The 19,729-nt window shown below is 42.7% G+C and overlaps 1 protein-coding gene across 3 annotated transcripts in view; it reads right to left on the bottom strand.

Moving 5' to 3' along the window:
- TM4SF19 (transmembrane 4 L six family member 19) overlaps positions 1–19,729 on the bottom strand; it is a 238,790-nt gene that overhangs the window by 50,409 nt on the left and 168,652 nt on the right. For all 3 annotated transcript variants that reach the window (XM_085636384.1, XM_085636387.1, XM_085636386.1), the window contains one exon: positions 354–538. In XM_085636384.1, coding sequence (XP_085492510.1) covers positions 354–538 — 185 coding nt within the window. The remainder of the gene's footprint in view (positions 1–353; positions 539–19,729) is intronic.

The raw sequence follows: 19,729 nt of genomic DNA, 5'->3' as shown, positions 1-19,729 counted from the left end.
GAAACTCAACAGAAAAGGAATAAAAACATACCCCACAGGCACTTAAAATTTGAAATGTATGAATACAACTTATATTTTCTACAGTGCACGCTCAAGTTAACAAACACATTGACACAAATAAAAAAAATGAAAAAGCGGCACCCATCCAGTCACAGTCTGGGACATTCATCTAGACACATTGTTGATAAACTCAGCACCAATATACAATGCTTACAAACTCCCCCATACTTTTGTTACTCTTCCACACATATAAGCACACACTACAGGCTCACCTATCTGCGTGCACACACACAAGCACTTATGCATGGAAACAGGGTCATATTCTCTAACATGCAGGGTATTTTTTCTCATACCTGCTGAGGAGTGCCATCTTTTCATTGTCTGAGAAGGGAGAACCCCAAATCAGGGTCCGGGTCTGATTGCATAATGGATCATAGTGCAGACAGTAAGGCCCAATCACCAGCCCTGCACTGGCAATGCCAAAATTAATAGCTGATCCTATCAGTGCCAGCCCAGAAAACAGCATGGACAGGAACATCTAGAAGAAAAAAACATGGATGGTCTAGCAGAATTTGGCAGCTCAGAACAAATTCACAAACAAGCAATGACAGTGATGGGACTGGTTGCGATTTCTAGACAGAGTCAGGGGTTGCATGATAATCAGTGAAGCTGAGGAAGGACTGGATTGGTATTAGGACACTATCAACAGTGACACATGTTTTAAAAAAAACAATCCAAAGGCCAGGTTAGCAATGGCACAAGATAATATTCAGAAAAAAGTGTGACATTTTTATTGTTTAAAGTATTTATTCAAGTGATAGATAGTAACATATAACACTCCTTAGCACACGTATATCAATCTTTGAAGTAACACAGGTACGTAATCTGTTCAGTAAGTACAAACATAAATGATAGACAAGAATTTTTTCGTTTTTCTTTCTTCTTTGTCGATCACTTTAATATGTGCAAGTCTTCACAAATTGTTCTCTACAGCCAACACGTGTTTCGTCGCAACCTGGAGGTCGTCCCCCGACTTTCTCAAGGCAATTTGTTGTGTAAAAACTGTTTTTCTATGTGGTGATATTTCCAACCCACAATGGGTTTCGGAAGTAGTGGCGTCAATGTTCAGTATAATTTGTTGGTATCTAATCCTTCGTGTCAAACTCTTCTCAGAGCTTGGTTGGTTGGAAATATCACCACATAGAAAAACAAATAGCCTTGAGAAAGACGTGGACGACCTCCCGGTTGCGACGAAAAACATGTTGGCTGTAGAGAACAATTTGTGAAGACTTGCACACATTAAATTGATCGACAAAGAAGAAAGAAAAAAGAAAGATTTCTTGTCTATTATTTATGTTTGTACTTACTGAACACGTTACGTACTTGTGTTACTTCAAAGATTGATATAGGTGTGCTAAGGAGTGTTATATGTTCTTGAAGGCTGAGGCTTGTCCTGGGGAGTTAGGTGGTTCTCCCCACCTTTTAGCACCCTTAAATAATTGGTAGTTTCACGATATTGTGTGAGAATATTCTACGTGGCGCCGTTATACCTAAACCAAATACCACTGTCCGGATTTATTTTGATAGATAGTAATATATTTTTATTTGTTCTGAAGAAGGTGGTTTTGATTGAGTACATCCACCAAGACGCGTCAGCAAGCATAATTTGTACATTTCTGCTGCCTCCAATTTTTGAAAAAAAAAATATATGAATGCAAGATCTTATGACGTGTGATGAAAAGTGTGGTGAGAAATATTTATGTAATTTTATCGAATTTACCTTGGATGTTTTGTCTTTGTTTTTTTTTTGTTTGTTTTTTTCCAAAACCTTTATTTTGCAAATCAGTGACACAGCTATTCAGCCGACAACCCGGAGGTACGGCAGCTTTAGAAACACAACACATACGAGCGTCCACATTTCACTGACAGGGTAGTCAAAGGTTCTGTTTTAAATAAACACAAATCCAAACCAAAACACAAACAAGGCGATAATTACTATAAGCACCAAAAGGGTTCCCATCAGGGGGAGCGAGCCCCATTTCGTCCAACAGACACAGGTTTATAGTAAGGGAAAGGAGGGGAATTCAGGGACTCAAGAGGACAAACACATATCAGCAAGGAGGTCAAAGCCGGAAAAAAGGGGCTAAGGGGAGAGCTGCTCCTCGGGCGGGTCCGGGTCTGGGGGCAGGCATATGCCCCCTCTGTACTGGTTCCATCACCCCCATACAGAGTGCCATTTCCGAGGGCACCCTCGAGCACAATACACTGTCTTTTCCCTAAACATGCTCCAATCCATGTTTTCCATCCACGCTGTCAATGTAGGTGGCCTATTAGAGCCCCACAGACGTGCGATGTCGCGCTTGGCTACCATATTCCCTAGGGTCACCCATTGAGTCTGTGCCGCGTCGTGGTCAGTAGGACCCCAAACATTCAGGAGACAGCACCGCGCCTCAGGCTGCATGACGATGCCCGTCACCTCCCCCATCACCTCGTGAACTCGCCTCCAAAACTCCATGATCACACCGCATTACCAAATAATATGTAGGAAGGTGCCCACCATACCACAGCCTCTCTTACATAAGCCCTCCTCAGAGAAACCCATATGAACCAGCCTAGGCCCCGTCACGTAGACCCTATGGAGTATTTTAAGCTGCACCAGCCGCAGGCACGCGGGGATCGCGACCTCTTTGGGAGAAGAAACTGCATACTGCCAATCCTCGTCATCCAGTTCAAGGCCATCCCTGATCCATTGGCCGCGCAACCCTAGAAGAAGATCCGCCCGAACATTAATAAGTTTCTTATAAATGAGCGAGATCGTACTCTCTGACATATGGCCATCCAGGATCCGGTCTTCTAACGGGGAGGACTCAGGCACCTTCTCCCCTTCTACCAGGACTGACCGCAAGGCGTGGCACACCTGGGCGTAGCGGAAGAACTCCGAGTTCCCTAGCTCATATTCCTTCTGCAGCTCCTCGAATGACTTTATCCTACCCTTAACCAAAAGGTCTCCAACCCTGGATATACCGATCAGGTCCCACTTCGCAAACCTTTTTGTATGCCAAAGCTTTCCCAGAATATCGGAGTCAAACAGAGGGGTGGCAAGGGTAAGCTTACCCCTCCAGCCCAGTGAATCCGTCGCCACCTTCCACACATGCACAGCCACCCTGGTGGGCCCCGTAAGGGTGAAGTCCGACGACTTCGAGTACAACGCTCTGTGGTAATTACCCCCACGCAGTAACCATCGGTCCATGGCGAAGCCGGGGCTCAGCGCCGGACCATATACACCATGGTTAATCGCGCTCAACTGGGTGGCCCAATAATAACGTTGAATGTCTGGAAGCGCGATACCACCGTCGTACCACGGGAGCGTCAACTTAGCAATCGCTATACGCGGACGCCCCTTCCCACAATAGCGCGCGCTGGTGGCTTTCGACCTCACGGAAGTAGCTGGCCGGGACCAAGTCAAGGGTATTCTGCAGGGCATAGAGGAAACGGGGGAGAGACATCATTTTGAACAAAGCGGCACGGCCAAGGAGGGAAAGCGGCAACCGCCGCCAGCCCGCCACGTCCCGCCGCAAACGTGCCAAGGGAGGGAGCAAGTTCTTCTCGTATCGTAAAATGGGGTCGGTGGAAATATAGATCCCCAAGTACAAAAAGCCCTGCTGGACTATCTGGATCGAGCAGTTGCGCGGGACAGGCGGGACATCCCCACACAAGACGTACAAGTATGACTTACCCCAATTAATGACAAGACCAGAGTTCCTACCGAAAGAAGTCAAGACGTCACAGACCACTATCAGAGATTTCTTAGGCGAGGCGAGATATAGCAGAATATCGTCGGCGTAGAGTGAAATACGGTCTTCGTGGTCAGGCGACCAACGAATCCCACGTATATCCGGGTGCCATCGTATCCACGCCGCCAGCGGCTCAAGAGTAAGGGCGAACAACAACTTTGTCTTTGTTTTTAATGTTTTATGGATTTTCTGTGATTCCAATTTATAAATATATCATATTTTTGTATATACATGTATTGTTTACATTTTTGCACAATCTACACTTTAACTAGTTCTCATGTTCTGTTGTTTTTCTGTCCTTGCTATCTTACCCCCTTGGTTTGACAAGTTTCTCTCTTTTTGTTTAAGGGGGCAATGAAAGCCAGGACTAGGGCAGTCAACAAAAATCCGTGGCAAAGGCCATCTACATAAATTGACGTACAGAAACTGACAAAATGACTGGCTTTTTATTAAATAGGGAAATTGCTAAAACACTTGAATAGGGTTTTTAAAAAAAGTTTCAGGCTTAATTACCAAGGTCATGGAGGAAAAAAGTGGGGGGATAATTTGAAATCAGCATGAGCATCACAAAAGGTGGTTGTATTGCAGAACACGTTGAAGAAAGGGATTCATGAATGGAGAGTTGTGTGCTTATTTAGCAACTGACCTTTACCAGATTTGATAATATTCACCTTTACAGGAATAGATGATGATATGCGAAGTGATGGTGGAGCACTGGTTAAAGCAGGTGAGGAGCATTGAAGCATTACCTTCTTGGAGTTTTTTCCATTATTGGTAGCTATAGTTTTGGTTGGCAAAAATGTTACCTTTAATGTGTATAACTAGACCGTGGTGGTTCTTGTTGATGGTCGAAAGGCTAAGAATGTTAGAATGCTGAAACTGTTGCATATGTTCATAATGAACGGTTTACATAACATTAATTTTAGGGACAAACATTTGCCAGGACCATAATAAAATAGTTGAGGTCCCTGGGAGTGGACCTGGAAAACACCAAATGCCAAGGAGATTAGGGCTTTAAAGGCAGAGGGTCAAGAGCTGGTGGAAAACTCACTGGCCCTGTGAAGTTATATGTAAGCCAGCTGAGAATTCTTGGTTAGTGGGGCACAGTGAAGGTTTGTTTCTAGGGCCCAAATGATGGGTAGAAGAAATGATGTGGTTTGGATTATCAAAAGTGTAATTGAAAATAATGTAACAGTGGTAGTAATTGCAGATAAGCTGTCAGGTAATTCATCCTATACAGAGTATTTTGAGGGTATGACCTGTCTGGGGGTGAACTATGCAAAAGGATTTTGGCAGGATAGGCTAGGAACGCAATTTTTCCCCAACAGTAGACGATCCATCACTCAGAAACTGTTGTGGGGTTATTTGGGAGTTTTGAATGTATACTGTTATTCGGATTTTGAGGTTCAGTTCTTTAGGCTTTATATGGTTTGGTTATTTTTGGCAGCTTTCATGATTTCTGAATTATTCGGTACTAAGAAGAGGGAAGGGCTTTAACGCTGGGAGGTTAAATGTCTAGATGTAATGTGGCTTTGAGATTGAGCCAATATAAAAGTGATCAACTGTGTAAAGGAAGGCAGGTTTCCTTTATATGATAAAGTGAGTAAATTGTGTCCACTGGCATTCAGGTGGACTTTTCTGCCGGCCCAGATTCATTCTTAAGGAAAAGTGTTTTGCAATAAAGGTGGAGGTAACATGGTAGCTTCTTAAGTGATTGCCTTTATTAGATTTTAGAAAACCTGTGAGGCTATTTGGTTTATTGGCTGAACAGTTCAGACACACTCATTGGGAGAATGGTAGCCACTGATATGCCTTGGTAGGCATTTTCTTGGAATTTTCTATGGATGAGATAAGGCACATTGTGAGCTGGAAATGTCCTTGGTCTGACTTCTGGATGAGAATGTTTATCATTAGTGAACAAAACTACCTCTTGGATAATTGGTTATTCTTTATTCTTTAGTGATGTGGGTGGCAAGAGGTAGGTGCCTGCGCTGCCTTTATTGACAGCTGTTTTCTGACATGGGTTCCCCCAACCTACTAGTCCTCCATTTGGGAGAAATGATTTGCTGCAATGTTTGGGAGTAGCATTAAAGAAAGTCATGAAGACAGACATGTTGCTGATAAAAGCAGTTTGGGCTGGTAGTTTTGTTGTCAGAGACAAATTTAATCTAAAGATTTTGACAGAGAACATTAATCCAAGTGCTATGGAGAAGGCTCACATGAACTGGAATAGGGAGATGCAGAGGCTTTGTAAGAGCTATCTCATTGAAGTATTAACTTTTGGTTCTTTAGAAGGCTATTGCAAGCTTCTGAGGGAGAACTAATGGCTGTAGAGCTGACTTTGTCAAGTTGAGGTCTTGGCTATGAAGTTTTGGTGGCATTACTGTTAAAGTAGGTGGGGTTAGGGCCCAGGGAACACCTAGTTAGGATTTCCAGGTTGGAAGGAAGGAAAGCTCACAATTTGGTATTCTGAAGTGTTTGAACGTTACTGAGCAGCTATGCCGCTCTGATGGAGAAGGATGTTGTCCAGATATTAGTGGTACTTGGATGACGGCTAGATGAGTAGGATTAAGGATCTAGGGAAGGTGAGAATTGAGAAGCAGTTTGGAAAGAAAGAGGACTGGTGTGCTAACTGACTGGTTGACTGAGGTTGTTACTTGGTTTTTTGGGGTGTTTGGGGCAATTGGAAGCTTAAAAGTGGGCTAATGCAAGACGTTTTTGGAAGTATTATTGAGGTGGGGACTTTACATTGCTTATGTGATGTTTATATGATGACGTATAGTACTGTCCTATTAAAGCGGCATGTTAAATTACAATCTGCCTCGGCTGTGGTTATTTTTGAGTGGTGTGTGTGTGGGGGTTTTAAAGATGTGTTGTGTGTGTGATACATCACTGAGCACTCTAGAATCACACTGCTACAAATGTTCAGTGGAGATATAACTCCTGTGGCCAAGTACCAGAGGAGTACAAACCACGGGCACACTACCTTAGGACCTCTTATTTGGACCTGTCAAGCCAGCATGCTCTGGAATTATTGAAACTAGGGTTTTCAGTAACTCTGAGGGGGTCAGGGATGTAGTGGGGGGGTTGAAGTTAACGTGGAATCGCTGTTTGGGCCCTGAGGATCCGGTAAGACATGGGGAATTACTGGAGTATCAGAATTTACGGGCCCAATTCTCCTAGTAATTCATAATTTTCACATAGAGCTTCACCCGTCGGTTTCAGCTGTTTTTAGCAGCCACAATCTCCTGATGAAACAAAATAGATCTGAGGGGCTGCCAGAAACCTGGTAACAAAGAAAAGCCTGATTAATCTAATAAATTCCATTAGAATTACCAGGGACCTAGTAATGAGGTCTTCCATATAATATGGAGTGAAAATAAATAAATTCAAATAGCACATTTTACATCTGTATGAGAAGTGGAGCTAAATGTTTTTTTCTTTGCAAACCTTAGTAGTTGCATAATGTTTCACACAAGAGCAAAACATTCTGTAAACTGATTTTTCACAATTCTTCTAATGGGATACTGGTAGAGCGCAAACAATTTTGGATCATTTCTAAAATTGAAAGATGGACGGACACAAGTTTGAGGCTAAATTACTTTACTCCCTACATGTTTAACTAAAGAACAGCAAACATACAAACTTGTTTTGCTTCATTTTTTGCCCTAGTGAAAACTTTTTTTCAAATACGGCTCATTAGTACCACTTGTTTGCTTCACTGCTTATCATAAAAAGCACAAAAATAGTGCGAATGGATTTGGTCTTAGATACCTCATTTAGAGGTCATAGGGCAAACCCTGGCTTACCCCTTGTGACCCCTGGTACTACCAGTGCAACCCCTAGCCTCAGAGGTGGCAAAAGCAGTCCCATGAGCAAAAGGTAAACGGTGCCCTGCTACTCAAACTGGAATCCATGTTCTTTAAGTAAGAATTTTCGGCAAAGTAAGTACCACATCATCTGCGTAGGAAAGATCGAATAAAGGTAGCGCTCCCAGGTCCGGTGGGTGGGAGTTGATCTCATTGAGCCTTTGGGACAAGTCGGACATAAACAAATTCAGACATAAACAAATTGAAGAGCTGCGGGGACAAAACACATTCTTGTTTCGGACCCTTGTTAGTGTGAACTTTTCTCGAGACTCAGGAGCCGTCACCTAGTTTCATTCTTAGCCAAGCTTCAGAGTAAAATAGCATTATGCCTCTTACTGTTCTTGCAGGAATCTTCCACTGTCTGAGCTTATTCCACAGAAGTTGCCGATCCACACTGTCAAAGGCCGCTTTTAAGTCTACAAAACAAAGATGGTGGGTTTTTTCCTTCTTCTTTCTGCAATAAGGAAGAGTGGTAGAATATTGGTTGTCGTTCCTATCCTCTTTTTTAAACCAGTCTGATTTGTTGGGATCAAGATACGTTTGTCCGTCCAGGTGATCAGATCAGCTAGAATCAAAGAGGTATACTTTACCTCTCCGTCTAGCAATGCAATAAGCCAGTAGTTTGTTGGGTTAGTTCTGTCTCCCATTTTGAATATGGGTGTAATGATTGAGCCTTGCCAGCTAGTTGGTATGTGATTTAATACTTCTGTCTCTTTAAAGAGTGCAGCCAGATGGTCTCTTTAAAGATCGCAGTCAGATGGTTGCTGGTCAGCGTCACTCGATCTTGCCGTTTTGGGCCCTCTTGGTGTTCTTGTGGAAGTTGTACAGGTCTTATGTTGTCCGTAAATTTATTTGATAAAAATTCGGCCCAATTGTGTTCTTGTAAATTAGAGGCTGTGGCATTCACTGGTCTATTCCAGTTGTTTATCATTTCCCACAAGCTGCTCGAGTTGGTTTGCCTTGCTATAAACAGTCATTTGGACCAGAAAGTTTCTTTGCTGTTTCTTTTATCTTCCCAAAGTTGTTTTTTTTACTCTTTCCTCAGTTGCCAAACTGTCTCCCATGCCATTTGGTCCAGGGGTGGGGCTCTTAGTTTTCTGATAACATTTTTTAAACTTTCATTTCATGGTTTGGACTCTACTTGATACTGCTTTGTAGTTTGTGTTTCCTAACGCCTGATTGTTCGTTTTTTCCATTAAAGATGTCAAGTTTAATAATATCGAACATGAATAGAGGCGGACATTAGCTAATTTAATCTAAATAATATTTATTTCACAGAAAACGGCCAGTCTAGGTCCTGAAGAGAACCCTTAAATCATAGAGATTCGGAACGCGTTGACGACAAAGGTTAGGGCATCAGCAGACAATGTTTGATGACTGCTGGTGGAAAATATAATCAAAATATCCATCCCATTACTGATAATATTTTACAATAACCCCTTTGGCTGTTCCAAGGGGGTCACAATAATTCCATCATCTGTGACAATACCTCTGGTATTTCAAAATCCCGTAAGACTGGTATTGTCATTGCACTGAATTATGTTGGTCTAAATCAAGTCTATTTTGTTGTAATTGTTTGTAAAAACAAATTCTGTAAAAAAAAAATTCTGTTAAAATATTTTTTCTTTTGTAAAAAATGTTTTTCATTGTTCCAAATGTCTGTATATTGATTCATCTATGCTTTTCACTTCCGGTGAATATATTTGCTTTTCTATAAAAAAGAAAGGTCTTCGTTGAAAATGAGAAGAGTTGTTCTGTAGGATATATCTTTAAGTATAATAAATGAATATATTATTATTTGAATAGGTGAATGTGAAACATATACACAGACCAAGATCAAGATCACAAATTCATTTGACTTGGTCTTTTGAAATCAGTGTTTTTAAACTATCACAGCCAGATACTATTGTTATTGAGCTAGGGTCCAACCCCCAGTACATAAACTTTCTAAAAGTGGCATTTTCAAACTTGTAATCAAAAACCTTAGTTTACCATTTAACAGGGTCTTTCACTGCTGTTCCAAATACAACAAACATTGTATAGTATCCTGCTCCTAATGGGAAATTCCAGCTTATTAAATGTAATAAGGAAATACCATTGTAATTTAGCCTCACAGCATGGAAACAAAGAATTTAGGAGTTTTTCACTACCAATATATGTCCAGCCTTTTAATTACACAGAATACTGCCGAATGGGCTACCTAGGGCCTACCCTAAGGGTGACTTATATGTAATAAAAGTTAGGCTCAGGGCTTGGAAAGGAGGTTTTAATTGCAAGTCAACATGACAGTTTAAAACTGCATTCAGACTGCAGTGGAAGACCTGGGTCAATCAATCAAACAGGATCCATGTTTTAGGGCGATGCTTGAGTGCTGCAGGGCCACTAGTAGCATTTAATAACATGCCCTGGGCATCGGGTATATCACTCTACAATGGGCTTACAAGCAAATTAACCAAACCAATCAGGTGTAAACCAATTCTATCATGTTTAAAGGAGAGAGCACAAGCACTTTAGCATTGGTTACCAGTGATAAAGTGCACAGAGACCTATGGCCAACAAAACTGAAGTCAGCAAACAGTAAAGGGGAAGGGTAACAATTTTGGAGTGGACCCTGCAGACAGGGGCAGGTCCAAAAGCTACTGAGAGAAAACATGACACAAAGCTCTATAAGCATGAGAACACAACCCACAGGTGAGGAAGTCACCTCACAAGTACATATAAATATGGCTTTTAGAGACTATTACCCCCACTCTAAACTCAGTGGACCCTGAGCTGGCCGATGACCAACTACTTGATTATGGCAATGACAAACCTGTACCCAGCACTGATCCACGGCAACGCAGTGAACTCAAAGGATAGATACAGATAGAAGAAATCCAAACTGCCATCACACAAAGAGTGCAAAAAACATAATGGGGACATCTGGCTTCCCCATTGAATTCTATTCTACATACAGTGCTCACCTGACACTGAAGCTACTCCAGCTATACGATAAAGCAAGGGCCGTGGAAATACTACTGGTTCTTAAGGGAGGCACTGATAGTGGTGCTTTCTAAATCAGGGCGAGATCCTACAGATGTGAAATCATACAGGCCACTATTACCGCTCATCTTAGATTACAAGATATTGGGGAAAGTCCCAGTGAACAGGCAATTGCTAATCGTTGGGTCTCTGGTCCTCTCAGACCAAAACGGTTTTATACCCAACAGGAATTTTATTAGGCGATTACTGTACATCATGGGTGACCACACGATTGCCAATGCAGAAAGCCTGGCAGTATCATTAGACTTAGAAAAGGTGTTTGATACCATAAGTTGGCCCTATCGCCTAGCTGCTCTTGAGAAAACTGGCACGGGCCCAACATTCCTCAGTTGAATCAATCAATTTATATCTTAATTTGGTTACATTTAAAACCATAAAAGCATTCATCTGAATCATAAAAACAGTCCATAAAAACGGAGCAACCATAAAGAGAAACATTACAATGTTTGCAGCATAATTAATCTTGCTGTAAACTCCTGAGGGTAAAAACAGCTTTTGGGAAAAATGCAACATTAAAAAGAATAAACTCATCCGGTAGCATCTGTAAAAACAGAAGAGGTGGAAGGACCTGTAAAAAAAAAAAAACTCTGTCTCTGAGTAGTGGAACAATTAAGGTTCTTCTGGGCACAGAATAACATTTTAAAAACATGATAAAATGCACTGTGTCCTCCAGAGACCTATTGTCTACAGGGACCCCAGGGATTTAAAGTCATAACATCCTCTTGGGTGGGCTAATAACAGATATAAGTTAAATCTGAATCTGATGAGTAAAACTCATTCCCTGTTATTTTTCACCAGTGCTAGATAAGGCTCCATGTCCTGGGTGGTGGTTAATTTACCATACTTTCGGAAGGAGGGTTTCAACAATTCAGACTCCTCTCTTAATAATGTGATCCGTTCTAGGAAGTGGTCCTTCGCCCATTTATAATCCGTCTAAGTATACCCTCTGGGTTGCAAAATAGCTCCACCCTACTCATCCCCTAAAATATATCTCTTAAATACTTAAGCCAGAAGAGAGGCATGGTCAAGCGACAGACAGTCCCTCTATAATAATCAATCCGCGCTAAGTTCTTCCTTGTTCCATAACTTGACTCATTCCAGCAAAGGGTGAAGGGCTAGCTGATCACTGATACACTTGACTCCCAACTCCTCATGCACACAAAAAGTCAACATACTTTTGGGGACAAACAAAAGGTGTCTAAGGAAATTATTTTCCACAGTTTGGAGATCATTAAGAGCCACATAACCCCAAATATCACTTCCAAAGGATACTTTAGAGCGGCACTTAGCCTAATAAACCATGACTAATGCCTTGAGCGATCTACTCCCCATTCGTGTTGCACAGCTATAAAAAGCTGCATTGGTTCTGGTAAACTCATCTATCTTCTCAGTAATTAAGGGTTTCCAGCTCATTATGGAATATAACAACACGCCAAAATAAGGGAAGGCCTTAACCTTTGCAAGAACATGTTTGCTCATGCTGAAAATGTTAGATCTTCTGCTCCTTGCATATAAAAGTGCTAGGAGCGGGTGAGAACCAATAAAGGGATAGTCACTAACTCCTGTTCAAGCCCATTTATATAGAAATAAAATAAAAGGGGGAAAGAATGCACCCTTGGTGGAACCCCCTCCTGGTTATAAAGCTATTAGTACATGCAAGATCATTTGTGCATCTAAATGACGCGGTCATGTTGGCATTCTGATCCTGTAAGAAATAAACAATATTTGTGTCTCATTATAAGTAACTAGTTTATCTAAAGAAAAACTAGGTTATAATCATTTAAAAGGGTGTTTAACTCTGTCCCTTCTTTAGTATGTTCCATATGTAACCCCGCTGATATCATGCACCTAAGAAGATTTCTTAACTCATCAATAGGGCTCTCCCATATATTTATATTAAAATCCCCAGCAATTATTAAATTGGCCAGACCCTCATTTTTAATCGGCCAGTAAATGAATGAATCCAAAGTATGTATATCTAGAGAGAGAAAAATTATCATGCCCCCCCTTTTCCCTACCAGCAGAGGAAGGGATTGCTGGGGAGGAATATGTTTTGCACCCCTCTAAGAAACAGAATTCGTAGTCTCCCATGTCTTTCAGTGTAGACATATCAATTGAAACCCCTTAATGAAACAATACCAATTTGGGTCCTTAAATTTACAGGTAAATCCTGCGATGGTCCAAATTAACAACATAAAATCATTGTGGTTACAAATAGCTAGGTCACCAGAAAAACGATCAAAATAACGTGTTTTTAATAGGTGTAACTGGTATTGGTGACAAAACAGGTCGAACAAGTCAGTAACGGGAATCCAAAGAAATCAGTGGGGCATGTCTATTGAATGTCACCATGACTCTGAGGCCAAACCACTGGCCAAGGAGCAGGACATACTACACCTGGAGACAAGAGGTTGATATCCACAGAGACCGACTTAATGAAGACAGCTAGGACATGCTGGTACAGATATGGACTTAAATTTAGATGCCCATCTCCTTATTTCCCACAGGTAGCACTGTGGGCACTACCGTAGATTCAGGAGGCGGTAAGGGAACATTAGACGCAGCCTTGGAGGAATGCTCAAGTGACACAGGTACTGGACTTATTCACTAACGGCAAATTGAATACATTCCAGGACTTGATGGAAATATATGGCATACCACCAGGACAGTTCCTAACATATATCACAATTTAACACACCATACACACAAGAGGGGGTAAGGGCCAAGAAGAACAGACCATATCCCCACTCCTGACCGGCCAAGTACTGCCAGGAAGACATTGAAAGTACTGTACACCTACTGACTGGACAACTACATTGCCCATGGGATACACCTTTAATGGAGGAGGTCTATATAACACCATAGATTATGAATTCTTAACAAATAGCCACTCATCTAATCTTCGCTCCTTTGCGGTTGGAGATATTTTGTTAAGCGATCATTTTCCATTATGCTACTCCATTGTACTGCCGTTAAAGATGTCCTCGAGAGCTGACAACAACAATCAGGCCATATCCAATATCATGACAAATGGGTATACCTTGCATTGGGCATTAGTGGACCCTTTCATAGTTACAAAAAAAGTGCTCCAGAACAGTAAGATTGCAGTTGAGACTTGTTTAAGTGATACAGCTTCGTTGGATAATATTTTGTCCTCCTTTCACTTTATTTCAGAGAGGAAGGCTTTACATGTGCAGACCTCTAATAGAAGGAAAACCGAGGGATGGTTAGATACAATCTGTTCTCAAGCCTAAAAGAACCTAAAAAAGTTCTTACAGGATACCCCAAGAAACCCGATTGATGTGAGACAGGCAAGAGCTGATTATAAATTAGCCCTTAAGAAAAGAAAATCTGAATTACGAAACAATGCCGGGGAATCTTTGCATAAAGCGGCATTACAAGGTGACAGCTATGCATTCTGGAAAGCTGTTAATGTACCCTTTCAGAACACCAAAGGAGGTTTGTCTATGGAAATCACCATAAGTGAGAACCTTTGGATAGACCATTTTACAAAAGTATATGATCCTGGTGATAATATTGGAGTCAGCTTCGGGAATACTTTACCGGATACTGATATCCAGCATTGCGGTCTTGAGTTTACTCTGGAGGAAGTTATTCGGGCCATTTCTGCAACCCTGGGCAGCAAAGCACTCGGCCCTGACGGGGTACCGGCTGACTTGTTTAAGGTAAATCTGGCCCTGTGGGCTCCAATCGTTACCCAGGTAATCAATGCTTGTTGTTATGCCCCCTTTTTAGATACCTGGACTGAGTCATTAATTGTGCCTATTTTTAAAAAAAGTAACCGCCAGGATCTGGGCTGTTAGAGGCCAATTTCATTGTTGGATTCTCTGGTTAAAGATGTGGGCCGAATAATCTTAGAGCACTTACATTCCTGGGCAGAGGATAACAAAGTCCTCTCTGATATCCAATATGGGTTTAGGGAGAGCCTAGGAACAATGGAGCAGAGTCTATATTTAGCCATTTTTATCGGCAAATACACCCGGATGAAAGGGGGCAGACTGTTTTTAGCCTTTGTGGACCTCACTGCTGCTTTTGACTCCATGCAACATGATAAGCTTTGGAAGATTCTTTAAGCAACGGGGGTTGAAGCTCGAATAATCCTTTCTCAGGCGCCTTTATAACAACGCACAGGGCAGAGTCAGATTTGGTGTAAGTGGAGAATGTACTGAACCGTTTCCTATTAGGAGGGGGGTCAGACAAGGCTGTGTTCTGGCCCCCTTTCTTTTTAACCTCTATATTAACGGTCTGGAAGAGGTTCTGATTAAGGATAGCCATGACTTCCCCCAGATAGCTGGTCGTCCTATTCCCGCTCTCCTGTGTGCGGATGACGCGGTTTTAATGTCTCGTACGCCAATAGGTTAACAGAAGGTGCTAGATAGCTTCTCTAACTTTATGAACGGTCTTGGACTCAGGGTTACTATTTCAAAGGTTTTCGTTATGAGGTGTGGCCAGGGAAATCAAAGATGTAAGGACATGTTTGTGGAGGGAAAAAAGATAGAGCCCACAAAGAGCTTCTCATATCTTGGGATACTCTTTGACCAAAAAGATTTATGGACTCACGCAATATTAGCAAAACAATTTGCCTTTTCTAGAACAACCACAGCTCTTGTCAATTTTTCGAGGAAACTGGGTAGGAGATCCCCGGCAGAGCTTATAAAGATATGCAAAGCTTAAAGCGTCTCTACAGCCATGTACGGAGCCGGCGTATGGGGGTTTGCAAACACTAACCCTCTACAAATAGTAGAAAACAAGCTCCTGAGATACATTCTGTCTGTCCCGACCAGCACATCCTCGTTTGTGTGTCATGCGGAACTGGGCCTGTCATATATATCAGATCTCATTAAACTAGAGCCCATTCTCTTATGGCACAGTGTGTGGACAAAAATAGAGACACAGCTAAATAGAGATATTTTATCTAATTGCCTGAAACTGGAAGGGGTCTTAAACATCCCTTGGGTAAGGTATATTCGCAATTTTATGAATTATCTCGGACATCCTGAGTTTTTTAATAATCCAAGCACTTTACATATGATCACGAAAAAGAACCTAAAAAAAGAGGGCCTTCAACTTCTGGAAGCTACAAGAATGTCAGCCGAGATCTTAAAGCCCAGCGTCCTGCAGAATCAGCAGATTTTAACCACCTTTTCTATTCAGCCATATCTGACAGCTGTTCCTGGGGGCTACAATTGATTTTTACTAACAAGATTCAGATTGGGGATCTTTTTTAGAATTGTTAGTCTTCCGATAATGAATGACTGGACTCGTGAACTGAACTTGTGTTTATGTGATAATTTTTCAGCTCAATCTGACATACACGTCCTCTTGTTTTGTACGTTTTACAGAGAACTGAGAAAAACGTGGATTCTTCCTATCCTAAAAGGCTTTGGGTTGAGACAATGTCCGCCAGCTTTCATTCTAGACAATGTACATAACACCTGGAAGATAGCAATGTTTTTAAAGTAGGTAGTCATACTCAGGAAAAGGATGGCTATTCAAGTTTAAAGGATTATATTGGAGCAAAGGAAATTTTGGTATTATCCATGTTTTTAAGAATTTTTAAGTGCATTGCTTCCTATTGCTATTTCTTGTAATAATGGTTATGCCTTTTATACCATGTACAATGAATTGAACTAATAACTTGTATATAGGATGTTTTCTTTTATTTCGTTTTAATCATGTGCATGTTTTTCGTATATTTCTGCTTTTATGATTGTCTGAAATAGCAATCGAATAAAGCTGTCCTTGACTTGACTGGACAACTACATAATCCCAACCCTAGCAATATCATCAAATAAAAAATCGATTTGGACAGAGAGTTCTCAACTAAACAGTGAGAGGCAATCATGACCCAAGTCAAAGAGGTCTCTTGGAACTTCAGATCCAGATGCACATAATACAAATAAATGTGCCAGACATACTTTACTCCACACCAGATACATCAGATGTTCGGCCAATGACTGCCCCAGATGCTGACAGGACAATGTGAGCTTTTCTCATATGTTGTGGGAATGCCAAGTCCTGCAGCACACTTGGGTGAAGGTACTAAAAGTTTTATCATAGATGGTGGACTGCCCAATACCCTGTACGCCTGAGCTCTGCCCCGTAGAGCTCATGCCAAGACCCACAAAGGAAAATTACTATAATCATTTGTGGACCTAGCCCTCATACTCTTTAAACTACACTTTGCAATGTCCTGGAAAGTTAGTGCAGATCCGGAGGTGGGGCTATGGTCAAAAGTCTTGCTGAAGTTGGCTAAGTCAGAAGCTGACACGCTAACACTAAGCCGACTGAAAGATGGATAGGGCCCCATTTGCTTAATATGAGATGCAGATAACACAAAACTAGACGTGAAGAATGGCATCAAACCGCCCTAGACAAACATATGAACTACAGAATAAGTGGCACAGAATGTGGTGGTGGCAGACCTTAAACTCGGAGACTGGGTAGTGCCTAACCAGACTGGTGGAGGCACACCTTTTTTTCAGAATGCACATGTATGGGCATACTCAAGAGCCAGGGGTCGCTGCCACAGTAACCTCATGGTGATGGCAGAAAATTGGAAACAGAGGCGAAAATATTTTGGGACAACTAGCCTACAGGTGCTGGCGGTATATGCACTGCTGATTTACCAACCTGGGAGGGTCGTCTGGGCTGGTTGACATCAGACACTACAAAATGGTGCACACCCCCCATTTTTGGATCTACAAAAACGGACCTCCAAGCAAAGTTGTCTCTATTTGCTCCAACAAAATGGTGAATAGACTGTAAGTGACAATCTGGTGGTATTCACTGTTGATCCATGCATGCCATACTGGGCTGGGCACTGGGCTGGATAGTACACACTCATCCACCAACAGACTGCACACGCTCTGTGCGAGGCAAGCAACATTTCAGTAATCACTGATAATCACGGATTGCTGCTAAAATTCTAATTGCGGCTAAAATACTACTGCTGCAAAAAAATCTAATTGCTGCTGATGAGTTTACCATTTTTGCCACCATTTTAAATTGCTGTTGATATATGTTGTGTTGATTACGTTTTAAAATACTACGATACACTTTCTGTTGGGGGAATTCCCTCATAATCGCTTGGGGACCTTAGTAAGCAACCATCTTTCTCTAGGTTGTCGCACTAGTCGTTGTGCTCAGGAGGCACTCAAAAGGCGGGCCTGTCCAAATCTCCCCTTATGTGCAGGCCTGTGCCACAGATGCAAGACTGAACTTTACACACTTATCCTTAACCTGACTGCACGTGCTCTGTGTGAGGCACACTGCCTTTCAGTAATCAATGATAATCACTAATTGGTGCTAAAGTCCAACTACTGCTAAGTATCTAATTGCTGCTGATGGAGCCGTTTGCATGATGATGTGCTCTTCTATATCTGCGACGTTGCGTCTGATCTCACCCCCTAATTCGCGTGCTCCAAGAATCTGAGGCAGTGGTGGGTCTCAACGTAAATTGGTCCAAATCAACGGTGTATCCGCTCTTTGACGGTCTTCCTCCCTGTCCGGTATGACTGGGCGGCATCGATGTCTCGTGGAACCCTCTAGCAGTGCTCTGTTTGTGTGTTTGCTTATTCCACACACCGCAGGACCTTTATGAAGGGAACTATCATAGAGTTTTGGCTGATATCAGGTCTTCAGTGCAGTTTTGGAAAGATCTCCCCCTTGCAGTCATTGGCAAAATCGCAGTGGCCAAAATGATATTGGTTCCACGATTGCTCTACTATTTTGCAAACCTTCCGGTGATCCCTCCACGTTCCCTTTTTCGCAAGCTGGACACACTTCTTGGTACTCTTATATGGGGCTCGTGTCGTAGGATAAGCTCCAACTACCCATGACTTCCTTCGAGGCCTATTTCCTAACTGACCAGCTTCAGTGGGTCTCGAGATGGACAGCGGGACGCGCGCTGAGGAAACAGTCACAGCTACCAGGCGCACTACAACCACAACCATACTTCGCATGTTGCTACCAGGGGCGGAGCCCCTACATGACCGGCCCCTCCAGATGACGGTGGCACGAACCTGTCTGACACGGATACACCATGTACTCTCCCGTCTTGCCGCTGGTAGGGTTCCCTAGAGGCCGGACACATTACACTGAGCGGATGCTCCGCGACTGGACGGCACACAAAGTCACAGAGGTTGGCACTCTATACTCGAACGGACAATTGCAGTCATTTGTGGAGTTGGCAGCGGATATGGGGATTCCCAAAGGGCAATTTCTTTTATATCGACAGCTGCTGGAAGACGGACGTAGAATGTGGCATACAATAGACACCGAGCCCCCCATGATACACACTTTACTACAGATGGACCCGGGCGACACCTGGTCACCTAGATTTACAAAGCGCTGTGAGTTCTAAAGCCAATCACCCTCACACCCGTTCGAGAGAAATGGGAAGCTGAATTCCAGAGGCCATTGCATGACAGGGAGTGGGACCGTGCATTAGAATTCACCAAAAAATTATCCCGCGAGTATCATTTTAAAAGCATACAACTTCACATACTACATCGTGCCTATCTGACGCCCGAGAAGCTTCAACAGTATTACCCAGACACGCCCCTTACATGCCCCAGATGTCCAATGCCCGCCGCATCCTTTCTCCACATGTTCTGGGAATGCCCACAGCTTCGCGCTTACTGGGCCAGAGTCCACGCCGCCCTCCTCACAGTCACGGGGCTCACTGACATTCACACATGGGAGGCCTGCGTGTTGGGTATTCACAAGCACCGTAAGTTGCTGAAGGTAGAGACGCGTTTCGCGTCCCTGGCGCTGATTCTAGCCAAACGGTGCATAGCAATGGACTGGAGGGCACCGGGGGGACCCACGATAGCGGCCTGGCAGGGAGCAGTCAGCAAATGGGGTGCCGCAGAAGAGGAGGTGCTTCGTTCTGAAGAGCTTAAGGGTATCCACAAGCATCCCATATCCATGTCATGGGCTATCCTACTACACTCCTTTAAGCAGGAAGAGATGGAGGAGCCGCTGTCCTAGTGCGCCCAT

Source organism: Triturus cristatus, chromosome 11, assembly GCF_964204655.1.
Source record: "Triturus cristatus chromosome 11, aTriCri1.1, whole genome shotgun sequence".
NCBI classification, from domain to species: domain Eukaryota; kingdom Metazoa; phylum Chordata; class Amphibia; order Caudata; family Salamandridae; genus Triturus; species Triturus cristatus.
The sequence above is the reverse complement of the archived record's forward strand: the minus strand, read 5'-3'. Positions and strand labels throughout refer to the sequence as shown.